General features: G+C 58.3%; 1 protein-coding gene across 1 annotated transcript in view; it reads right to left on the bottom strand.

Annotated features, from left to right (window-relative positions):
- Positions 1-25,661, bottom strand: part of CACNA1I (calcium voltage-gated channel subunit alpha1 I) — a 100,799-nt gene extending 75,138 nt beyond the window's left edge. The window contains exons 1-2 of the mRNA XM_040490775.1: positions 25,471-25,661; positions 14,689-14,945 (exon numbers count right to left, since the gene is read on the bottom strand). Coding sequence (XP_040346709.1) covers positions 14,689-14,927 — 239 coding nt within the window. The 5' untranslated portion in view covers positions 14,928-14,945; positions 25,471-25,661. The remainder of the gene's footprint in view (positions 1-14,688; positions 14,946-25,470) is intronic.
- Between the last annotated feature and the right edge of the window lie 65 nt (positions 25,662-25,726).

Raw genomic sequence — 25,726 nt, forward strand, 5'->3', positions numbered from 1 at the left:
GGATGACAGTCACGGTTTCTGTAATTCGGAGGGTTCTGGGAGGGTGGGTGGGGGCAGGAGTGCCGGGTTTGGCTGAGCCAGCCAAATTTGTTTTTATTTTTGTCAAATCTATAATCTGATCCATTTCCCAGGGTGCACCTCAGTTGTCTAAATAAATCAAGTGGAGGAAGAAGCCGAAAGCTGCATCCCCCCTGGGCCAGAGAGGCCGGGAAGATGGGCCACGCCCCTATGCGGTGGGGGGGGGGGGGGGGGCCCTTCCCCTACTGGTCCTCAATGAGTCCAAGGACAGAGGCTCAGGACTCTGCTCTCCAAAGGCTGGGGCCTGAGGTTCCAGATCCTGGATCCCAGCTTCTACAAGGCTGGGTCCACAAGCACCCATGCAGCACCTGTTGTATACGTGGCCTGTGCATCAGTGCACTGAGACGAACGAGGCTTACTCCCACCCTGGATGTACCTAGAGCACATCCCTGTTCTGGAAGCCAGCTGCGATGTGTGGCTACCATTCTGAATGTCAAGCATGCTGTAGACCCTTGGGCTTTGAAGAGGACATCCATTCCCTACTTTGTTAATTTATTCATTGGGTGTGTCTTTATGAGCAAAATCCTCTGGAAAGCTGCTTGGCCTCTAGTAAAGCAAAACGGAGGCCCACGTTAGGGTCCAGGAGGGCCGCTCCTGGGCGGACACCCTGGAGTAATTCTGACTGAAGTCCACAAAAACCAGAATGCTCATAGCTGTGTTATTCACGATGGCCCCAACCTGGGAACGACCCAGGTGTCCCTGACCAGGAGAATGAGTCAGGCAGCCCCCAGGGGACATGCGGCCATGTGCAGAGACATTTTTGATTGTCACGATATGGGGAGACAGGACACTGGCATCTAACGGGTAGAGACCAGGGATGCTGCTGAACGTCCTAGAATGCACGGGACGGCCCCGCCACAAAGAATTATCCGGCCCCACCTGTGAACAGTGCCAAGGCTGAGAAACGCCCACGGCACATCCATTCGATGGAATACTTCCCAGCAACGAAAAAGGGCAAGCTTACTGATACACACGACAGCAGAGACGGAGCTCACGGGCATAATGCCGGGTAACAGCTGGACACCCGAGAGCAAAGAGTATGTGAATCCAATTTTACAAAGTGAAAAATCAGCCAGAGCTAACCCTGAAGTGAGGGAGGTCAGAGCAGCAGTGACTTCAGGTGAGCACCTGTTGGGGGTGGGGGACAAGGGAGCTCCCAGGGCTCTCTCCATCTTTAGGAGATGCTCTTGTTGGCCTGAGTGCGGTCACAGTAGTGTATTTATATGGAAAAATGCCTTGAGCTGGACAAGACAGTTTGTGAGCTCTACTGCATGGACATCTTACCTCAATAAAAGGGCCAACAAAAAAATTATGAAGGGCAACTGGGACAAGGAAAAATCAAATGCAACAATTAAAACCACACAAGCACCTGCTGGGGTGGCCACCGTCCCAGACCCCAGCTCCCCCCCCCCACCATGGGAAACGTCACCACAGCCCTGCAAGGGAGGGTGTGACAGGTTTGCCGAGACCGAGGCCACAGCTAGTGAGGGATTTGAATTTCACACCATCCTGTCTTCTGTTTGTTTAAGGATTCGTTCCTCCCCTGCCCGCTGCAGCCTCAGGATACAGGCACGGCAGACATTATTACACCCATTTTACAGATGCAAAAATGAAGGTCCAGATACTTGCCCAAGGTGATATGGTGGTTGAGGTGGAACAGAAAACTGCTCCTTAAAGTGGACAGACCTGCTGGGCGCATGGTCCTAGGCCTCTCCACTTACATGCCTCCAGCAGTGGGGAGCTCCCCATGTGACACACTGCCCTGCCCGGGGTTAATTGATTCTGCTTATACGCTTCCGGGTCTCAGTGGGCTGAGAACTCCTGCGGGGTGAGATGAGGTCCACGTCTTAGAGGCCCCATAATTGGAGAACCTATTGAATTTGGCCAACATTTCTGATTCCCAGATGCCCAGCAAGCCTCGGTGCCCGGTGTAGACAGCCGGAGTGGGGGAGGTGAGGAAACAGGGGCTGCTAGCTTGGAAGAAAACCCCAGGGCGGATAGTCCATGGGGTAGAAACTCCAGCCAAGGAGGCTTCAGCCACTGCCGAAGAAAAGGGGAGGGCAGGGCAAGGCCCTGGGGACCAGAGCCCCACTGTCTGTGGGCTGACCCAGCCTCAAGATCCCACCCACAAAGGAGGTGTGCCTTCGGGGAAGCCTCCTGGAGCCCTAGGCAGGGGGAACAGAGGCCTCCCCCAAGCCTTCACGATGGCCTGAATGTCCCCCACTTATATCAGCTATCAAACTGAGTGTGGTCTGTTCTGGCTTCTTCTCACCACCAACCAGGCTGTGCTCTCCAAAGGGCAGAGGGTATCAATCCCTCTCTGTGCCCAGAGCCCTACCTGGAGCAGCTGCTCAGGGCATCTGCAGCCTCAGAAAAGAGTGAGGTCCCCATCACTTGGAGGCATCGAGGAGTCTAAGGAGGCCTTTCTGTGCTGCAGGGATTTGTAGCCTCCCTTCCCACCCCGAACTCCCCCTTCTCCTTTCTAACATCCATCACTCACTATGCCATTATTCGGCACCCCCTCGCTGAGACCCCCTTTGTTGGCCCACAGTGGTCTGGGAACCCCAAATGAAGAAGATGCTGTCCCTGCCCTCCAGAAACCACAAGCAGACACTTGGCGGGGACACAGACAGAGGGTGAGAGCTGGACAGAGGGTGATGACACTCTCCCTCGGCCTCCTGGGGACCAGTCCTCCGCCACACATCTCCCCTGCCTGCCAGCGACCACACACACACACACACACACATTCATGTATGCACTCCCACGGAGCCCCGCAGCCCTTCCAGCACCTGCACACGCTGACACGCGTGCACACCCTCCTCCTCGCCCATCTGGCCCGCAGCCCTGGGCACACCCGATGCGCTCTCCTGCAAACACAGCTCTCGGCTTCTCCGTACCCCCTGGGGAAGTTCATGAGCCCCTTCTCAGGATAATGTTTTTAATGCATACGTTTTTTTAATGCCCAGAATTAGAAAGGAAGGAAGCCAGTTATGTTAAAAGAGTTGTCAACACATTTAAAACAAACAAACAAACAAACAAACTCAGGAGGAAGAAGAGCCACTCGAGATTCATTATCAACACAATGAAGAGCCAGGGCCAGTGGCAGGTCTGATACTGTGACAGTAAAGCAGTGATGAAGTCCACAAGCACCACAATGTGACAGGGAGACATCAGCGATTGCTACTAGTGAGCCACACAAACTGCCAGTAATCACACCGTGCTTTGTTACCTCCGTTCATAATAGAAAGGCTCCATTTCGGTCTGACATCAGTGAAAACAAACATGCAACTTGACCCCATCCAGGTTCAAGAACCCCAGGGGCGCCTGGATGTCTCCATTGGGTAAGCGTCAACTCTTTTATTTCGGCTCAGGTCATGATCCCAAGGTCATGGGATCAAGCCCTCAGTCAGGCTCCGAGCTAAGTGCAGAGCCTGCTTAAGATTCTCTCTCTCTCTCTTTGTGCCCCTCTCCCCACCTCGTTCTCTCTCTCTCCACCCCCACCTCTTTCCTAAAATAAAAAAAAGAGAAGAAAAGAACCCCAGGCTAAGATCTTGTTCTAGAAACTCTCTCCCCCTCGGGCCCTGGGGACACCTGGGCCTTCTCCTACTTCATGGGCTCCAACCCTCATATGTTGGCCTTTCTCAGGCTCCCCAGCCTCTGGTCTCCCCTCTCCTCTCCTTGATCCCACACCCACTCGCAAGGCCTCAACTCTGGTGGTCAGCAAGCTGACCAGGTCTGCAATCTGTCCCAGCCCCAGGCTCACTCCATCCTGACCAACAGACCTCCCAGACATGCCCTAGGTTGTCTCTAGGAACCTCAAATCCATCATAATGGGGTAGGTCATATTCTCCCAGACTGCCAAGTTCTCTGCACTTCCCTCCCCCAATGAATGAGGTCCCCCAGCCACCACCCGTGCTGGAAGTTGTCCAGATGAGGACCCTCCAGAGGCTCCCTCCCGCTCATCCCATTGTCCCTTTCAGAGACCTGTCCATTTCACCACCTAAATCTCTCCCCTCCACCCACAAATCTGCACCCCCACTGCCCCAGGCAGGCTGCACTCCCCACTCCTCACTCTGAACAGTCTCTTCCTTCAGCCTTGCCTTTTCTGCAAAGCCTCTACACGCAGCCAGTGGGTTCCTCCAAAACCAAAAGCCTTCCACGGCTCCCCACGGCCTTCCAGAGAGTTTCCAAACTCCTTGGCTTGGCATCCAAGGCCCATTGTCTAAGTGCTCTTGGCCAGCCTCCTCTCTGTCCACACAACTTCCACCTCCAACCTTGCTTGCTAGGATGCACTTCATTGAAAGCTTTGCTGCACATCTACTATGTGCAGGGCTGAGGGCCAAGGCCTAAAGAAGAGGCAGGCACTAATGGATCATGGAGCCTGTCCTCAAGTTACTCACAGTCTAGGAGAAGGTGAGGAGAATAAGTCAGATACAAAAGGCCTTACACATGGTACAAGAAGTGGGCTTGACTGGGCGTTGAGCAGGTAACAGGTGGATGAGAGACTGGGGGAAGTGTGTTGATCAATAAGTATCCGCCAAAGAAGGGAATGGATCAGTGAGTAAATGGGCTGATAGATGGACAGACAGGAGCATGGGGTGGGGCCTTTGGGTCAATGGATGATTGAATGGGTAGATGGTTGTGAAGGTGACGGGGGTGGGGGGTTAAGTGCATGAATGTAAAGGTTAAGGAAGGTGGATGGGTCAATAGGCAGATGAATGGATGAAGAGATGGAAAGATGGATGGATGGATGGATGGATGGATGGATGGATGGATGGAGTAAAGAATGATGAGTGGGGACAAGGACAGGTGGGTGTATGGGAGGTGGTTGGAAATAGGACACTCTAGTAAATGGCAGCTCCAAAATTCGACCCCAAGTTTACATGACCACAGGAACCCTTCAGGTTGGGACTCAGCACTGTCCTCTCTTCCTCCTTCAGAGATTCCCTCTCTCACTCTACACCCCCTTCCCTGCTGTGCCCACACTTTCAGAGCTCCCCAAGACCCCAGGGACCACCTGGGCCAGGGTTTCTCAGCCTGGGCACTACTGACGTTTAGGACCTGATTGTTCTTTGTCGTGGGCAACTGTCCTGTGTGTCGTAAGTTTTTACCCACTAGAAACCAGTAGCACACCCTCCCCAAGTTGTGACAGCCCCAAAGGCCTCCAGACATTGCCAAATGTCCTCTGGGGGCAAAATCATCCCTGAAAATCACCGATACAGCCTAACCTCCCCCACACCACTATTTGATGGATGAGGAAACTGAGACCCAGATAGAAGGAGTGACCTGCCTGAGGTCACGAAGCTCGCACTCGGCAGACCCCAGACTGGACCTCGGGGGACAGTCAATCCTCAGTCATCTCCTCACTTGACACAGAGGTGCAGGTGAGAGCCTCCCCACCGCCCCAGCTCTGTGGGAGAAGCCAGGTGCATACCTTGAAAACCCTGCTGTCCGCACCTCTACCCGCCGCCACCACCCCCACCCCCAGCCCTCCCATAGCGCTCCAAGCCCTCCCATCCCCATATAGCACCTCACAGTCAGCCACGCCTCCTCCTCCTGCTTTCTCATATAGAAAGAAACTGCCATCCAGAGAGGTCGAGCTGTTTGCTCAGCATCACCAGCAGTAAGCACCAGTGTCAGGATCTGCACTTGGGGAGAGAAAAGGGAGACCAGAGCACAGCTCCACAGGACAGACGGGGCCAGAAAGGTGGAAGGCAGCCCCACAGGAGAGCCAGAGAGAGACTGGCGGAAAGACATTCCGGCTGATTAAAAAGACGGATCGATTTCTCTCGGAGAGAAACAAACGGGGCCGTTTGTCTCCCAACAGGACAGTCTGAGGGAGGTGGCAGGTCAAAGCTGGCTCCTGACACAGACACCCAGGCAAGATGGACGAATACAAATCCAATCATGTTTTAAATGCCCCAGGAGGGGGCTGACACTTCATTAGCCAACCAGCCCTCTTTCTAATTCTCCTGCTCGCTATCAATTACCACTAGCCTTGCAGTCAGGTCTCACAGGGCTGCATACGCCCTGGGCTCCGGCCCAAGCCCCACGGGGCCACTGCCGCCCTGGACAAGCACTCCACCTCTCTGGGCCCCCCTGACAAACGGGCCTCTCTAGAGCCGCCTGAGCTGCCGGGGAAGATGAAATGCTCCCCGCACACGGGTGGTCCTTAGTGAACGCCAGTGCCCTCCCGGGGCAGTGTCTCCCTGTGCCCTCCAGATCCGGACCCCAAATGTCCTTCGATGCTCAGCTCTCACTCCTGCCCTCACCCAATGCACACGCCATGCTGTTAACAAAACATCCGGGGTGACCCCAGCTCAGCTCGGGCATCTGACTAGGCGCTTTCCTCAGCTGGGATGCCACCCCACGCCCTCCACCTCTCACCCATCAAAGACTCTCTTGCCCTGGCTTGGGGGGTCTCCTCCTTCATCAAACACCTCCTGCAGCATCCCAGGCAGGCCCGACCGGCCACTCCATCCTCCTCCCGGTGGCCACGGCTCCCTGAGGGTCCCTCTGCCCAGCCTTTATCCCACTTTGCATCACAGGGGTATGATTCCGGTCACTGTTCTTTATACTCTTCTCTCTGCCTGGAACACTATCCCTCAACTGTTCTTCGGGAAAACTCCTACTCACACAGCAAGACCCAGGCCAAACGCCCCCTCCTCCAGGCAGGCTTCACCAAGGCCCCCCAGGACGGATCGGGGGCAACTTCCTCACCTGCAGCTCTGGTTGCACAGAAATCACCACGTGATGGTACCAGAGTCCAGCCCACCCTGCTGACCAACCGAGAGCACCGCATCCAGTCTGGCCACCAGAAGCGTCCCTAGGGCACAGCTTGATGCTGACTTTTGCATCTGAGAAAAGTCAACCCTCTCTATACCAGATGGAGAGCAACGGGCCATTTCCCAGATATGTGTTGCTCCTTCCAGCAACAGGGGCCACCCGCCCAGGCATTCCCATTAGCCCGGGGCTGCAGGAAGAGGGGATACCCTCCCGTAAAGAACCCCTTCCCCAGCCATAAGCCGGCCAGGCAGGTGCAGCATTGGCCTCAGAGTCTAGAGTGCTGGGCTCCAGTCTGCCCTGGCTTTCTGATTACTCAACGTGTGCCCTTGGGCAAGTCAGCCTCCCTTTTTTCTTGGGCCTCAGTCTCCCCAGCTGTAGAATGGGGCTAGCAAACTCCTGGCCCTGCAGCCTCACAGGAGGTGCTGAGAGAACCTGAGAGGCCATGGCGGGGCGGGACAGTACCGTATGAACTAGAAGGTGAGGCACAAGCCCATCAGTGCCAGGCCCGCGCTGGGCAAGATGGAGGAGACAAAGCAAGCCACAAACCATTCCCCCTGAGGCGGAGAGGAAAGTTGTAGCCCAAAGAAGGACTGATAAAGAGCTGGAGGGTCAGGGCACCTGGGCGGCTCAGTCGGTTAAGCGTCCAGCTTCGGCTCAGGTCATGATCTCATAGTTCCTGAGTTCGAGCCCCGCATCGGGCTCTGTGCAGACAGCTCAGAGCCTGGAGCCTGCTTCGGATTCTGGGTCTCCCTCTCTCTCTGCCCCTCCCCCGCTCGTGCTGGGTCTCTCTCTCAAAAATAAATAAACATTAAAAGAAAAAAAAAAAAAAGAGCTGGAGGGTCAAGAGAGGAAGAAGCTGGAGATCCAGGAACACTTCTCACAGGTGGTGGCCAGGAAGCTGGGCCTGGGGGACTGGTGGGATTTGTGGCCACGGAAGCATGAAGAGGGCATCTCAGGGGGCAGACCCAGCATAAGCAAAGGCAGGGAGGCAGGGGGTGTCAGAGAACATCAGCACTTGTTTGGGTCTCCAGAACAGAAAGCACGAAGGGAAGCAGCAGAAAGGTAGCTGGAGGACAGCCCAGGTGGACCACGGAAGGACTCAAATCCAGGCTAAGTGAGACTGTTCTGGGGGTGATCGGGAGCCATGGAAGGTTCTTGAGCAAGGAAGGAATGAGTAAACGAATAAAAGGCGGCAGGGAGGGAGGGAGACAACAGCCCTCCCTGGGCACACAGCTCTCTACGGATGACAAACCCCCTTCCACACAAGGGAGCCCCAGGAGCCCCTGAAGAGAAGCTGAGGTGGTTGGGAGAGACCAGGTCAGGGCAGAGCTGATCGCCCATGGTTGCACAACTCCCGGCTGGTGCTCTCTTCACCGTGCAGGGGAGGGGAGGGAGGGCCTGCCACCTTGTCAGTGGGGCAGGAGGGGTGAGATCCCAGCAGCCGTCTGTTTAGACAGAAGGAGATGGAAAAACTCAACCCCAGATGTTCCCAACAGCCCAGCCATAGGGAAAGGGGTCAGGACAGAAGAGATGGAGGTTAGATTACGGGAGGACTTCCTGATAGTTTAAAACCTTCAGAAGTTTCCTCCAGGCCTTTATCCAGTGGCCAGAGGCCCTATCTGGTACAGCAGGACGGAGAGGTAGCATGCTCAGAGACGGGATGGCCCAAAGACCAGGCATAGCAAGGCGATGGGGGGGAGTCCTCTTGCAGGTGACACCCCCTCTTCTCCTCTACCACATTTGGGGCTCCCCAGGCTTTCTCCTCCTCCCACTGTCCAGCCTTCAGGCCCTCCCACCCGCAGGAGCCAGCACGTCCCATCACCGACAGTCTCTCTCCCTAGCAGCCCGGCCATAGGTTTCTCAGGTCGTCAAAGACTTGGGGCCCAGGTGCCACCGCCTGCAGGACCCTTGTCCTGAGCCACCCCAGATGGCTCCCCACAGCTACCCCACTGGCCCCAGTGTGCTCACAGCTGCCGCTCGGCACTTAACGCTGTAGGAGCCCAGCCAGTGCTTGTTCTTGAATTCCCACCGGACCCCCTGACATTCCCAGCTGGGGGCTGCCACAGCCTCAGGTCACAGATGAGCAAACAAAGGCTCAGAAAAGGCAAAGGCCTCTTGGCCAGGAAGCCAAGAGCTGCTCTTCCTTCACACTCACGCAAGCCACGGTCCCTGGGGCCACCTGAGCCCTCTCCCAACACCAACCCCAAGGCTGGTCTCTCCCCGCCAGCACCCTGGGCCACCGTCATTCCTCATTGCCACCCCGCAGGTGCCCGCTCTGGATGGGCTCCCGGCTGACGTCTCTCCCAGGGAGCCAGAGGCACCTTCCTCCGCCCAAAACAGTCACGGCTGTCCTCTGTGCACGCCTGGTGCATGGCACGCTCTCGGTAGAGGCTTGTCGAATGGTCTCACGAATGGGTGAGAGATGAACGAGAGCCCGTGCACCTCCAAGAAACGTGCCGAACCCCCACCATGAACAGCACGAGGCTTGAGCTGTGACGAGACCGTGGGCCCTGCCCCCTTCCTGCCCAGTGACTGGCAAAGTCAGAGGGTCTGCACAGCTGGGGTCTCGACCAGGTGGACCTCCAAGCAAGAGCAAGCAGAAGGCCGGAGCCAGGCGGGAGACCAGAAGCAGACAGAAGGGGGCTGGGGGCACAGATGAGAGCCAGGACCCCGGCCACAAGCACAGAGCGAGGGAACCCGCTCACAAGGAACACGGCTCCTGGTGGTCCATACAGACACCACTGAGATGCTCCCTGAGCAGGGCCGGAAGGGGGTTCCCCACCAGTCCCTTGCCAACCTCATCGTCCAACCCTCCCATCCTGCAGACAGGGAGACCGAGGGCCAGCACGGGGTAGGGGTGGGGGGTGACGTATCCAAGGTCACCGGCAGCTGGCATCTCTGTCCTCCCAGCCCGGGCTGGCGCCCTACCCACCCCGCCCAGCAGAGAGGCGGCCTTCACAGCCGACTGGCTTCCCACCATGCATGGCTGCTTTGCACCGCAGCAGAGGCGCTGGCTTAGCGCTGGGGCGGGGGAGGCAGCGGCCCTGGAGTGTGTCCAAAGGGAAGGGGGCTGCACAGCCCTCCGGGGGATGGCCCCAGGCAGGCCCCAGAGGCAGCCTCCGAATGTAGATGCTGAAACCCAGGGAGACCCTCCCCACTGTGAAGCAAACCTCCCTGCCCTGGGAGGAGGACCGGGCACTTCTCCAGACTCTGCAGGTGGCCGCTGCGTCCTGAATAAATGCTGAGGCTGGGGATTCAGAGAAATCGAGGTTTTCATCCCTGCTCTACTACATCCTGGCTGAAGAAGGGCTCTCACAGTCTCATCCAGGGTAGAAAACCGGTGGGTTTCCAGCTGATGGGTCCTGCTCCCAGAGGCGCCCGGCAAGAGGGGGCTATGCTGACCAGCAGCGCTCACATGGACGAGGCCGTGACTACCGGCAGCGTGACTGGCACAAACTTACCTAAATGACAGAGATCGAGTCTGATTTTCCCTGGAAACAATGTCCTCCGGAGGCGTACGTTCCACCGAAGGGCTCGATGCCTAACATCTTGCGGAGGCAAGCGGAGCGCTTGCCCGGTGATACGTGAGGGCCCTGTTCGCCTCTGAGCTCGGATAGGAAGAGTGATAACCACGTGTGGCAGTTTATCTTTTTCTCTTTTTTAATGGTTTTATTTATTTTTGAAGGAGAGAGAGGGAGAGAGAGAGACAGAGCGTGAGTGCAGGAGGAGCAGAGAGAGAGGGAGACGCAGAATCCGAAGCAGGCTCAGGCTCTGAGCTGTCAGCAGAGAACCCAACGTGGGGCTCAAACTCACAAACCGTTAGATCATGACCTGAGCCGAAGTCGGACGCTTAACCGACTGAGCCCCCCGGGCGCCCCTACACGTGTGGCAGTTTTTCTAGTGTGCAGAACTGCATTTGCACATAGGTCATCGTGCACTGCTGTGAACGGGGGGAGGGTACTACCCCCATTTGACGGTGGGAAAACGGGGCTCAGAGAGGTGGGAAAAACTGGCCCATGGTCACACAGCAAATCAGAGGTGGCAGGAGCCCCTGGGTCTGTCTGACTCAGGGCCCCAGCATTTTCCACATGCCAGCTACCCATGAGTCAAGCCGCGCAATCAATCCCCTGACATTTCAGACCCAGAGACCTCCCGGCTGAAACCCTGGCTGACGGTGCACGCTCGAGGCCCAGGCCAGGCAGACGGTGGTGCTGACATTTGGGTGAGCGGCCCTTTCCCACCCCGGCTCGCCAGCTCAGGGAGGGTCCCGGCAGCCTTCTGACTCTCCAGTGAGTCAGGTGGTGACTCAGGGCCGAGCTCTGGGCTGGGTGAGGGGCTGAGTCAGGGAGCACCAGGTTCCACAGGGCAGCTGGCTCTGAGCCAGGGCCCCTCATGAACCACGGACGTCAGCACTGGGGACAGTCTTTCTGGGCAGACCCTGCCAGCCTGCCCTGCCCCGACCCTGGCCCGCCGGGCCTGATAGCTGCTCCCGCCGGCCTGACCCTGAGGCCTACACGTCCATCATTCCTTTGGATTCTTGATGGGAAGCAGAGCTGTGCAGAGTCTGGAAGTGTGGACGATCATTTATGGATGTCACAATGATTGGGGGCCACTACCTACTAATATTTAGGGACAAAAACACCAAATGTCCTGTAATTTGCCAGACAGCCTGGACCACAAAATGCTGTCACACCCAAGATGCCAACGGTGTCCCCACCGAGGAGCCCCCTGGTTAAGCACTGCCCCCTCCCTGAGCTCTCTCCCAAGGAGGAGGGGAGGAAGGGAGGTTTCTGGCCAGGGAAGAATCCAAGAGCCTGCATCACCTGATCAAAGACACCCCCCACACACACACCCCAGGCCCCTAAAGCCCCGCCCGGGCGCCCCCCCCCCCCCCCCCGTCAAGTCTCTGCTCCAGCGCCCCTGCGGACACCAAGGTCATGTGGGCCTGCACTTGCAAAAACCTGCCTCAGCCTCTCTCCCACCAATCCGATTCAGGCTATGAAATCTTAGCACCGAACCGTCGTGTTCACAAAGCCTAGAATCTCGGGTCCTCAGACTTCCAAACACATATGACAGACAGCCACAGCCACCAAATCTCAGACTCGTGCCCTCTTTGAAACACGGAACTTTACGGGCTTTGAATGGCAGAGGCTTAGAATGTTAATGGCCCTGAGCCTTAAATCTAAACTCTGAACGCTTAGACTTAATCACAGAAGCTTCCAGTAGGAGAGTCCCAGAACCTGACACTTCTGAAGCTGCTCCAGTGCCGAGTCATCAGATCTTTGGTCTAGGAGGGAACTCGGAAGTGAGGCAGCCGGTTCAGGCAGAGACCCTTCATCTTTCGACCCAGCCTCAGAAGCTCCGTCACGGGGCCCGGGGAGCCCAATGTGCCCTGAGCAGCTCCCAGTGTCGGGGAGTCCCCCCCAAGGAGGGGGCTGAATCTGACAGCCCTCCTCCCCCATGCGGCTTCCACACGCTGGGACCCAGGGCTCTCCCTGAGACAGGGGACCAAGCCCAGCTCTGCCCAGGGGCAGGTCTCCTTCCCTCCCCTCCCCTCCCCTCCCCTCCCAAGGCTGGCCTCATTGGCGCTCCCAACCCCAGCCTCCCACAGGTGCACAGTGTGGAGCCAAGGGCGTTGGTGAGGACAAAGGCCAGAGGACCCCAGGGGCTCTGTCTGCCCGACAGGCCAGACATGTGGCAACCTGGAAGGGTCTCTGTGGGCTGCTCAGTGATCAGGGCCTGAGGTCAAGGGTGTGGGCAACTATGGCTGGCACCCCAGGCGGCTCCCAGAGCTAGAGAAGGCCGTGTCATCCAGACCCTTGTTTTTAGGTCACACTCCCAGGCCAAGTTAATCTGAGCCATGCCTCCAACCCAGCCCAGCCCAGTCTTAACTGTCTGGACCCTATGAGGCTCAGAAAGGTACAGCAACTTTCCCGAGGTCACACAGCAGCCAATGGCAGAGCCAGAATCAACCTCTGTCCCACCCAGGCAAGGTCCCTGTGACACGATTCCACTGTCTCCCCAGTCTTCCAGTGAGCCTTTCTCTCCCTCAAAGGCCCAAAGCTCCTGTGGTCCCCCTTTTCCTGGCCTGGCCACCCCCCAGCTTACATGCTGCAGGCTCCTAAGGTTTCCCCAACATACTGTACTAAAACTGTTCCCATGGATGGTGCCTGTGTCCCCTGCCCCCGGGAGCTCCTCAGGGCAGAGCAGCTAGCTATGTTTCTCTGTCCTCCACGATCCCAGGGCTGATGTCAGAGAGCACTGGGTGAACAGAGTTATTGAATAGACCCTCTAACCATGGCTGAGACCTCCTGAGCTGTCCCACAGAAGGACCGTGAAGGCTTTTGGCCCTCTGCCCAGCTAGGGGCACCCGGATCCACACTCCACCCACGCCAGCAGAGAGCCTCATCACCCAGCCCCTGACATAGCAGGGAGGCCAGCAGTCCTGGGCTCAGCATGGCTGCCTCCCCCAGCCTTTCTGGGGGCCTCGTCCTCACCCCAGCCTGCATCCCGGGTATCCCAGGTGCCCAGAGCTGGGCTCAGACCCTACCCTGGGTGGCCTCAAGCCCTGGCAGAGACTCTGTGCTGCTTGGTGGGCCCCAAAAGCCAGAGGCCACCATGTCTGGGTCCCAAAGCCTCCTCCTCCTCCTGGGCTCACCCCACGACCCATTTCCACACGGCACCAAGCCATCTTTCTAACACACTGATCTCTCCCTATCACACCCTGCTGTAAACTCACCCTGGTCCCGCTGCCCTGAGAACACAGGCCAGCTCCTCACTCAGCCCCCTGCAAGCCTCCCTCTCACCCCTCCGCCTCCTCTCTCCCCACTGTCCCTCACTCCCTCGTCCCTCTCTTCTCCTGGCCTTTGTTCCTGACGTAGCCTCCTCCCCACCACCCTGTCCACCCAACACCGCTCATTATTGGAGACCCAGCTCAGACACCGCCAAAACGCGCCCGGCGAACACCGAAGGAGAGCGAGCCCATGGCGCGCCAGGCACCGTGCTGGGTGCTGGGGTCCAGCGTCAAACAAGACACGCTCGGTCCGTGTACCGCTCACCTGACGGTTCCCTGGAGGAGGCAGATGGTAGCTTCGGAATGCCACAACTAGAGAGTGACAACAAACGGAGAGGCCAAGGGGGAATCAGGGCACACTGCCCTGAGCGGGTGACACTTAAGCCACGGTCGGAAGGATGCAGTGAAGGACTGTGCCAGGTGGAGAGGGAAGGGAAAAGCGTTTCACAAGGAAGAGCACGTGGGAAGGCCCTGAGGCCTAGAAGAACGCAGGGGGAGCAGTAAGGTGGCACCTGGTGGGCTGGGGGAGGACTTTGCTCTACTCCTCCAGGGCAGTGGGAAATAGCGAAGGGTCGTAACAGGGGCCACACGGGCAGACCAGGGGCAGCAAGTGGAGGCAAGAAGATTTGTGAGGCTGCCTTCTGCCGCCTCAGGGTCCACGCCCACAGGGTCCCCTTCGGACTCGCATCATGTGGCCTCCATCAACCAAATGGCTCAGTCACCGGGAGCTGAGCCATGGGCCAGGGTCTCACTTAACACGGCCTCCCCAGTCCCAGAGTAGACCCGGGGCTCACACCGGACGACTCTCTGAGCCAGCCGGGCACTGAACCAACCCCCAGGTCATCAACGACTTCCAGAACGTTCGCATCAGCAGGACGCCAGGTCCTCATCGGTCCGCCCTCCGTGCCCCGACATTCCCCCAGACCCGCCATCTGAGCTCGCTCACTACCACCATGGCCTCCTATCCAGAGGAAGGTGTGGCGGGCAGGGCTACATCAGGGAACAGCTCGGCCCCATCACACAAAGGATATGGGTTACACACCATCTTGATGCACCAGTTCCGGGGGCTGGTGGTCTGTCGTAGGCAGAAGAAGGCAACAGGTGCCAGGTCCGGGTGAGGGACTTCAGGATCGGCTCCATCCAGGGGCTCCTCCAGGCCTGGAGGGGAGGGAGGGGGGCTCTGGGGCCCCGGCTGCTCTGTGACTCCCAGCTCAGCTGCTGGGGCTGCGGCAGCGGCAGACGAGGAGGGCGGCGAGGAGCTCTCGGCCATGTTGGCGAACCAGAAGCCCTGGGGGAGGAAGAGACGTGGCACGTGGCAGGGGGTGCCTGGCACCCACTCCCCACCCCGCTTTCCCTCACGGGGGACGCAGCCCAGACAGAGCAGCCTCAGGTCCGTAGGCCCCTTATCCTCACTCTGCCACGAGGATTAGGAAAAAGCTGAGGGCCTGGATGCACCCAAGTCAGAATCTACTCCCAGTGAGTGGTCCTGAGACAAGTCTGGTCAACTTTGCTCAGCCCCAGTTTGGGGCGATGGAAAGTAAGAAGAATAAAACCTTCCTAGAATGTAATTGCGATACTGTTGGGGTTTTTGTGGGGCTTTTTATGAGACTAGAGCTATAGATTTATGGCATCGTCGAAAACAAAGAAAATCTGCAAGGAAAAAAGGGATGTTGGTGAAAAGTCAGACATTAGTGCCAGGATGACACGTGTTGACTAAGGACAGGTTGGAGTGTTACAGGGCCAGACACCAAGGGAGTTGGGCAAGCCGGGAGGGAATCAGGGCAGGCTTCCCTGAGGCAACGACACCTCCCTTGAGATGTACAACCGAGCCCAGGGACCCCACCCACCACCTCCCAAAGGTGAGAACTCAGAGACCTGCCACACCAACCTCTTGGCTTTACAGCTGGAGAAACTGAGGCCCAGAGAAGGGACAGGACAGGCACACAGCCTGGTAACAGCAGAGGGAAGCAGGGCTGGCTTCCCGGGAGTGTGACCAGTGTGGCCACCCAAGGCTCCACGCTCAGAAGGGCTCTTGGTTTAATGCTCTGCTGTCACTGAGTTGAAATTCTTAATAATGGTTGGCCAGGAGCCCCCGCCTTTTCGTTCTGCAATGAGTTCCGCAAATTACATAGCTGCTCCCGACTTCGGCTCAGGGGCACTCCCACGTCGTGGTCTCGTCTGACGTCGACAACAACCCAGGGGCACTACCGTGCAGACGGAGGAACTGAGACCCAGAGAAGGAAGGGCACACAAGGCTACACGCTGACCCAAGTATAGAAGCAGGGCACGCTTAGACGCCAGAGTCCCAGCACCCGTGCTCCAGATTTAGTGATGACTGACCATGGCCTTGCTTGGCCAATGGCGAAGGAGGAAGAACAGGCTTGCCCCCTCACCACCTGCTCTGAGAGGCCACCAGTCCCTGAATCCTCGTGCACTGGGGTCTCCCAGGCCCCAGGACCCTGACGGTGCCGGGTTGGGCAGTGGGAGCTGGAGCCTAACTAAGCTCGTGGTGCTCACCGGACTACTGACCACGGCCGCTGAGCTGCTCACGGCTGATGCGTCTGGACATTTCTCTGGCTCCCAGGGGCAACAGGCGGGAGTTGGCACCTCCCGGCCCTTTGCCCGGCTGGTCAGGGAGGCAGAGTCTTCTCCCAAGCTCCAGGCTCTGCTCTTAGTTCCAGAAAAACAGCCATGGGCCTTACATAAGCTTTCAGGCAACCTGGCCTGCCACGTGTCAACCACTGGGCTGAAAAACATCCCCCCAAGGGGTGGCTCCAGGTCTGCCCACCACAGCGCCCACCACCCCCTGCTGGCCCCTTGCTTCTGCCACATCGGACCTCCCTCCTCAGGTCCTAGAGCACTGGCTGCCTCCTCCAGACCTCTGCTCACACGGTTCCCTGTCCCTGGAACACCCTCTCCTCCAACTCCCATCCCCTGTCCCCCAGGTCCTGACAATGCATGGATCTGTCCAATAAATGTTTCCCGAGCACCTACTACGTGCAGGCACCTCACAGGCTCTGCAGCCCTGCCAGTGAGTAAGCCAGATCTGGCACCAGCCTCCATTCCGCAGACACTCCAGCAAAGGAGACACACGAGTCAATTAATTTCTCTCCCTCTGGGCTCCAGAGCCCTTATCGCCACCAAACATACCGTATCATTTATGAATTTATATCTTTATGATTTAGTGCCTGTCTGCCCAACCTGAAAGAAGGCTGTAAGAGCACCCGGCACCATGGTCTGTCTCGTTCACTGCTGTATCCTCCCCCCCCCCCGGCCCCGCCCAGTGCCTAGAACAGTGCCTGGAACATACTAGGTGCTCAGTAAATACTCGTTGAATAAATGAATAGAATGTGCGGGGAAGTAAACACACGGGGGGGGGGGGGGAGAAGGTGGGAGTGGGGAAAGTGCTTTGCCTAAGGGAAGAGACATCGAAGATTAAAAACAGGAACCGGAAGGCACCGGCGTGCGGGCGTGTGATCTGTGGGACGAGCAGTCCAGGTAGAAGGAACAGCATGTGCAGAGGCTGGGAGGCTGGAATGAGCTCAGTGTGTTTAGGGAAGAGAAATGAGGCCAGTGTGGCCCAGCCGAGGGCGGGGGGGTGGGGGGGGGATGAAATTGAGTGTTTGGCAGGGACCCACTGTGAGCCCATCCAAGGAGCTTGCGTTCTATTCCAAGTGCAACAGGAAGCCATGGAGGGTTGTACGCAGGGAGTAGTGTGCTCAGGTCTGTGTTTTTAAGCCATCCCTCTGAGGGCCGAAGGGAGAGTGGAAGAGCAGGGGTGGGGCAGGGAGGGCCAAGAAGAGGCAGGAAGGATGGGCTGGCCTGGCCTGGGATGCTGGTGGAGGTAGGAAGAGAGGGGTGGATTTGAGACATTTTTTAGAGGCAGAAAAGCCTGGCCGTGCTCCGGCCCGATGCCACCCTACCCAGCACCGCCCAAACCCCTCCCACAACCACATAGGTGCAAAGAGCCGCCGTGGCCTCGGGAACCACACGTGACTCCCCCCTCCCACCTCCTCGCTCTCAGCTCTGTCCACTTTGTCCTGACTTGCTTTTTGCCTCACTTGGTCCTGCTTAAGACTGTCACACTGTCCCAGTCCTTTTTCCTCACACCTCTCCCACCTCACTGTGGGACTCCCAGAGACCGCTACTCTCAAGGCCATCACCCCCAACCCACTCCCAATGCCCACCCAGCCTCCACCCTCTGACCTGCTCTCCAGGACCCACCCAGCCTCTGCCCTCTGACCTGTCACCCCCAACCCACTCCCAATGCCCACCCAGCCTCCACCCTCTGACCTGCTCTCCAGGGCCCACCCAGCCTCTGCCCTCTGACCTGTCACCCCCAACCCACTCCCAATGCCCACCCAGCCTCTACCCTCTGACCTGCTCTCCAGGGCCCACCAGCCTCTACCCTCTGACCTGTCACCCCCAACCCACTCCCAATGCCCACCCAGCCTCCACCCTCTGACCCACTCCCAATGCCCAGCCAGCTTCCACCCTCTGACCTGCTCTCCAGTGCCCACCCAGCCTCCACCCTCTGACCTGCTCTCCAGTGCCCATTCAGGGTGCCACCCTGTGACCTGCTCCGTATAGCCCCAGTTCCTTCTGCCCTGTGCCTGAAGGTCTGCTCCTGTCCCCGGCTGCCTATTCGCCTATTGCTAGAAGCTCTTGAGGGTTTGGCAGCTGTCCCCCTCCGCCCCCACCCTGCCTCCGAGCTGCAACCTGTCCGCGGACTGAGCCTCACAGACATGACAGGACTGGCTTCCGGTGACAACCCTGGTGGATTCAAACTCGAGTCCCTCTGGCCCCAGAGCTCGGGCTGCCTCCATATCCTGAGACTCCTCCCTCAAAGTACTCCCAGGGTAGGCCCGCCAGGCAGCGGTATGGTAACTGGACTGGCCTCTGTGGGCAAGTACAGTGGCAAGAGAAGAAGTCCACTGTGTCTGGAACACACACACCCACCCCCACTCCCGACTCCACCAGCCTCTCGGGGCCTCGGCCTTTCTGTAAAGATCAGCCCTCCTCCTGCCTGCCTCAGCAGGCCTCACGTGATGTGGACGGGAAGGCTCTCTAAGCCCCGTGAAGGTGGGTGTCCAAGCATGCATGAGGCCAGCTGTGCCATCCCCAGGGGCTGCCGCCCCAGTCCTCTCTCTGCCATCGCCACCATCTCATCACCACCACAGCATCACGGAGGCTCTGAGCCTGCTTCTGTGCCAGGCAACGAGCAAGGGGCTTTCTGTGCATCGTTTATGTCGATTTCTACGACGCCCCTTGACGTACGGCAGAGACCACCCTTATTTCTTCTTTATGGAGAAAGAAACCGGGGTCCAGAGAAGTCAAGCAGCGCCCCTGGTCACTCGGCTGGTACAAGGCAGAGTCGAGGTCCCAGTTCAGGTCTGCCACTCCACAGCCCAAGCACCGAACCATAACGGACACCACCCTGGGACAGGGAAAAGCAGCCTGGGACCAGGTCCTCACTCCCAACTGAGTCACCAGACAGTGCCAATATACCTGCTGCTGCAACCAAGACCCCCAGTGTAGACAGACCCTCCAAGTCTTCCCAAGTCCGTGGGGAAGCCTGCCTTCCAGCATCTTCCAACTGGCACTCCAGAGCCCTTGGAGCGTGCTGGGGAGAGGCCTTGTATCTACAGAGCTCAGAGCCCTGGTGGAAAAAGCCTTGAGGCCTAGCCTGGTCACCCCAGGCCGCGCGCGCACGCGCGCGCGCGCGTGTGTGTGTGTGTGTGTGTGTGTACGTATGCATGCGTGTGTTCGTGTATTCACAGGCACACACAGGCAGACCATTTGTTTACCCCTTTATCGACAACCACACACATCAGCTGATGTCGCAGCTAAAAGAATAAGCAGCGACTTCATTCTGGGAATCCTAGAATCTAGGAATCTCAGACTCAGAATATCTTAGAATCACCCAGAACCTTCGAGGCCCAAGGTATTAACTACAATAACCTCAGATTCTCTAGCAAGATGTTTCAGAGCACGGGCTGGAAGCCAGGACCCGGGCTGGAGTCCCCGCTCGGACACCAATCCACCGTGGCACCGCTCAGCCCGGCAGTGGCCCTCGGTGACCCAGCTATAAAATGAGGGTGACAACAGTCCCGTGGCACGACTGCGAGAAGGACGGGGGATGCACTGGGGCGGCACACGGGAGCCACCGGCCACACCACCGGACACTGGGCCGGCCCACAGGGGCCCCACAACAGTCTCCCGTGCTTGTTCGAGCCCTCGGCCGTGCAATTCCAGAACCCTGGGACTTACGAGCCCCAGGAACGCAGTGCCTGGATTTAGACTCGTATGGGCCCCAGACCCCCACACGGGGAGTCCCTGAAAAGAGCGGGAACCCCAAAGGGGCCTAGTCGGTCACCACATGCTCAGCAGCCCAAAGACCACACGCACAACATTCACACACACACACAGCCGTGCACAACCGGGCACGTACTCTCACACTCAAGCACAGCATTTACTCACACATGCTTAGCGTTTACTCACACCAACCCAAACGTGGACTTCACACACTCACCGTATTCACACAGACACACACTCACACACGAGCACGCGCGCGTGCGCCAATGCAGAGCCTCCATCTGGAGGCCTGTAGAAAAGTCCCTGCGAGGCTGCCTCCCAGAATCTTCCAGCCAACATCCCAGAGCCCCTGGAACCTCTGTCTGCTCCTTCTTCCGCACCACAGCCCTGCAGATGAGAGACGACAGCCCGCCCACCCCGGAGCCTCATCTGCCCCAGGCCTCTTGTCACCAGCTCCCTCAACCACTCCCTGGGCGACAATTTCCAGATCATCTGCTCCTTGGGACCCATCCCCCGTCAGACTTATGTCTGCCCACTTTCCCCTGCAAGGGCCGAACCAAAAAACCCAGAGTAGAGCAGAGAGGGCACCTGCCTGATCCTGCAGTGGGGCCCTCTCTCGATGCAGCCTGGGAGCCCCAGCGCCTGACTGGCAACCCAGTCAGACAGGGGCATCTCTGGTGCATGCGGTCCACTGGTCTCCTCAGATCTTCTTCAGGGGAACCGCGGCCAAGGCAAGTCTCCTCTAGCCTAAAGACGAATGGCTCCAGGATGGCCCCCAAGTGCACGACCTGACACGGAACTTGCTCTAGTCTGGCCAGCTGAGCCTGCACACGCCGCAATCATGTCGGTCCCGTCACCAAAATCAACAGCTGGGCCTCTTAGCTCTGCGGCGTTCAATGAACTGAATCAGACTGCCCTCCCATGGGCAGCTAACAAGAGTCATAGCCAACGTTGTTTGTTGAGCACTTACTGTATGCCAGGCACCCGGTTACGATCCAGCGAGGTAAGTGTTTTTGTTCTCTCCACTAGCTAGGTAAGGAAACTGAGGCACAGAGTTTAAGGGATGTCCCCAGGGTCAAGAGCCACTGAGTGAAAGAGCTAGGATTTGGATCTGGAAGGCCCAAATCCATGTTACCAGTAAAAGGTCATCCAGGCAGGCCAGGCAGTGGACAGGACATAGCAGCCTGCCAACGTTCCCCCCCCCCCCACCACTACCTGTCCACACGTCTGTCACTAGACACTGTCACTTGTTTGTCAGCTATCAGCCTTATGGCAAGTGCCAGCAAGTGAAGCTGTATTTGAATCTCCATCCGTGTGTTTGAACATTTCCCAGCAGGCGACTCTGCTGATCATTTTTTACTCCTTCTGCAGTAATTAGGGCCTTGGGTCTTACTTCAGCTAAAAAAACGAGGGTGAATGTGGTCCCTGGAGACAGGGAGGCTGTTCTAGTAGGAAGAGCACTGGATCAGGAGTCTCAGGACCCAGGTTCGGGTCCCAGCTCTACTCTTGTTACAACACACAGTCTCCCCAAGCTTCATTTCCTCTTGTATAAAATGCAAAACGTGATTCCTTCTCTACCTCACTAAAGGGACAGCAAATGGGGAAGGAGGACAGCGTGTGGCCCCACGCTAGGCACAGCAGACACACTCCTAAGCCTCACAAAAACCCTTTAAGGTGATAGGTACTGTCCCACTTGTACAAGAAGCTGATTCCCCCGTAATGCTAAGTGCCTTGCCCCTCTGGGCCAACCCCATGACTGTGAACTTGCTCGTGTCTCTCCCCCTTCGCGCCCGCCCCCACCCGAGGACAAGAGTCGAGTGATCCAGGGAGGAGGCCTAAGTCCCTGGACCGACAGAGAGCTGCCTATGGCCCTCACTGCTCATCAGGGTCAGCAGTCAGTGGCAAGGAGAGAGAAAAGCCTGATATTCTTCTTAAAATGCATCACCATCAGTGGAGACGCCTGGGTGGCTCGGTCGATTAAGCGTCCAACTCTTGATCTTGTCGTGATCTCACGGTTCATGAGGTCGAGCCCCACGTCGGGCTCTGCACTGACAGCGTGGAGCCTGCTTGGGATTCTCTTTCTCCCTCTCTCTCTGCCCCTCCACTGCGTGCGCTCTCTCTCTCTCTCTCTCAAAATAAATAAACTTTAACAAATGCATCATCAGTGAGACCATCATGGCCAGAGTGCAGGAAAAGGGGGAGCTGGCAGAGGCAGGGCATCTGCGATGAAGGGAGAAGGTCCGTGAGGCAGGTTCAGGTCTGTGCCAAATTCCAGCCCCAAAAGACCATGGCCTCCATCCTGGAGAAACTACTTCCCTCTTATCCTCTCCTGCCCAACGAGCCTCTGAAGCCCCCCACACTTGTTCAAGGACATCCAAACACCTTGTGCTTTCAAGCCCTCCACAATCTGCACCGCCTACGTACCAAACACAGCCTTGTTCTCCCCTCCAAGGGCACAAGAGAAACCCAGGCCCTGTAGCCATATGCCCACACAGCACCTGGCACAGGGGAGGCCCCAGGCCCCCTCTCGGGGGCACAGAAGCTCCAAGAGGGCAGGTTTTGTCTGCTCCCTTTTGTTCACTGCTAGGTCCCCCAGTAACCAGAACAGGTTTTGGCACATAGTAGGTGCTTAATAAATACAAGAGAGAAAAGGAAATCCGATTTGTTTTCTTCCTGCCTTACACTGGCAGCCGTGAGGAAGAGAGACTCAGCCCACATCTTCCTGGATATCAGGATCCACAGGCCCACGGACCTACAGACCCACGAGTCCAAAAATCCACATATCCACAGATTCACAGACACATACACCCACAGGTTTACGGATCCTCGGACCCATGGACCTACAGCCCCACAGCCCCCCACACACACGCAGTTACCGAGATCCACAGACCACGGATCACGGAGCATGAACACAGACCACACACCCACACCTCCCTGGACTGTGGGCGCAAGGGTTGAGGGCACAAGGCAAGAGCAGATCTTGGGAACATGTGTGTGGAAGAAAACATGCTGCAGAAAAGAAGTGGAGGGAGGGAAGGGGTCTGAAAGGAGCAGTGGGGGAGGGAGGACAAGAAAGGAAACAGGAAGGAGGACAAGAGATGGAGAAGAGGGAAGGAGGACCGTGCAGCCCGGTGGGGTCTCCCTGGACCCCCACACCCAGCCTGGCATCCCATCTTTGCAGACGTGGCGTTTGAGCACCCTGAGCTGGGGGCTGGGCACTCAGAGAACAAGGCAGCGGAGGGGAGCCTCACAAGAGCCTGTTTGTTACCTTGGAAAGCACTCAGAAGCTGCCTGGGGGCGGGAGCCCTTCCAGGGTGGGGGAGAGCCGAGTGGTATCCAGAAACAGACTTTCCTGGGAGGGCTGAGGCCCAGGGGAGTCCCACTTGGGGTGTGAGGTGAGGGTGGCAGAAACGGCAGCGCAGGGGGCATGACGAAGGGGACTGGGAGAGTCACAGGTAGCGACGCCCAGCGCTGAGGGTGTGGCGCGGGGTCCAGGACACAGAGGAGCTACGATCACAGCGGTCCCTAAGACGCCTTGGCTGTGGGCTGTCCGGGGGAGGCCATCTGGCGCCGGTGACAGTGAGAGAAGAGCCGTTCTCACAGCAACCTCTGCCCCCACCTCCGCACCCAAGGTCAAGGGGAGTCAGGGCACAGGGACTCAGGAACTGCTGCGTGATGCCCCCTGGTGGGCCTAGAAGACACCCTCTCAGAAGCACCCCGAATGAGGTGGACAGGAAAGAGATTGCGGGGGTGGTACTTCTGCCAGGCCTGCAGCCCCTCCCCAGAGCTGACCCTCCTGGTGCCCAGGGGCAGGGCTGGGTTGCTCTGAGCAGCTGGGGAGGGAGGGCAGCACCTCCAGGGCGCACGGGGCTTCATGAATTTGGTGTCAGACCAGCTCAGCCCCACCCCCCCCAGGACGTGCTCCTCCCTCCTCCCTTTCCTCCCCACCCCCCCCCCCACTGCAGCCTCAGAATTGGTCCCCACTCAGTGTCGCCCTACCCTGTCACCCACTGGCATCCCCTCCCTCTGGCTCAGCCTTGACGGTAGAGGCAGCAAGGGAGGTAGCTAGACTCCCCACCCTGTCCCCAGCCCAGCCCAGGTCCTGGAGTCTGAACAAAAAGTTTATCCTGAAGGGTGGACAAGAGTTTCCAGAGCCAGTCCTTGGTGCTGAGGGGAAATACTGATCCAAGAGGTGACCTGACAGCGTGAGCAGGGCACGAGGACTGCAGTCTTGGGAAGCAGGCCTGATCTCCTCAGCCAGACCCTTTCCCACGGGCCCAGCCCATGGACACCACATCCCTGTCTGCACGGCATCCTAGCTCCCAGGTGGTGGCCGTTATCTGCCGGGCAAATCCTCAGGGCGGTGGGAGACGGAAGGATAGACTGGGTCCCTGCTCAGGCCACCCTGAGCACTCCAGCCTTAGGACATTCCTCACATGGCGTGTCAGACCCCATCACACCATAGAGGCAAGAGACGCAAGCAAGCTTTCTCGCTCTCAATCTCTCTCTCTCTCTCTCTCTCTCTCTCTCACACACACACACACACACACACACACACACACACACACCTAGACCCAGAACCCAGACTCCCAGGGCCAGAATCTAGCTCAGGGGTCTCCCCACATGCCAACCTAACCCACAGCTCAGAACCCCCAGGACCCTGAAGGAAGAGAAAGACACAAGCAGAGCAGCTGACTGATGCCTCAGCCTGGGCCCATCCGAAAGCCCCCTCCCCCAGGCATCATGCCCCCCCAGGAGGCCTTCCCACCCCCTGCCAAGGCCTCTTGGCCCCCACATCCTCCACACACACCAGCCAGCAGACAATTAAAACCCAATCATCATAAACACTCATTATATAACCAGCCCCAACCTGCTGAGGATTCCTTTTACCCCCAAGAGTCCCCGCTCCAACCCCTGGCCTGGCTTCATGCAATGAAGCCTTGAGTAGCCCCCTGGGGGGGTGCTGCCCTGGGAGGGGGCCCACTACCACCTTGGCCTCCAGGAAAGTTAACGCCTGCCTGGGATTCCCCCATTCAATCCCCCTCCTGCTACTCTCCCTCTGCCAATACTCCCAGCTCAGCCCTCTGGACACTGACACCAGCTCTGGTCCAGCTGGTTGCAGAGCCGCAGCGACCGAGGGGCCGCGGGACAGACAGACACAGACCGCCGCCACCCCCCACCCCCAACCCCGCGGCCGGCAGCCTGACTTGTTGAATAAATTTCTGCAGCGCTGGCTCAGCCGGCTTCAGCATTGGCACCGAGAGAACTTTCGTGGCCTTGGAGAAGGAACCGGTCAAAGTTTCCCGTCCTTCCTCCCAAGGCACCTGCCCGAAAGCACGGGATGGGGGCCGACCTGATGGGCACGCGTGTGTCCGGGGAGGGGGGGGGGGGACCGGTCCCCAGAAATAAACAAACGCCCCAGTAAAGAAAGCACCCGACGCGCCAAGAAACTGGCCTCGGAGCGGAGCCCTCCCTCCCTTCCCCCCACCCCCACCTACCTTGGCATGGACTTGGCAGGGCAGCGGGGGGTCGTCCAGGTTAGAGGCGCGGGGACGCCGCGTGCCCCCCCGAAGCCGGAATTCGAGGGGGACCCCCGGCCCCGCCAGCCGCTCCCCCCCACCCCGCCAATTCAGGATCAGCTGAGCCCCTGGGGCGCGAGGGGCGGCGGGCGGTGGGCGGCGGGCCCCGGGGCCCGGGCCATGGCGGGAGGAGACGGCGCGCGGCGGGAGGGGCGGCGAGGAGCCGGCAGCGCGG

Source organism: Herpailurus yagouaroundi, unplaced genomic scaffold, assembly GCF_014898765.1.
Source record: "Herpailurus yagouaroundi ecotype Mexico unplaced genomic scaffold, PumYag 182, whole genome shotgun sequence".
Lineage (NCBI taxonomy): Eukaryota > Metazoa > Chordata > Mammalia > Carnivora > Felidae > Herpailurus > Herpailurus yagouaroundi.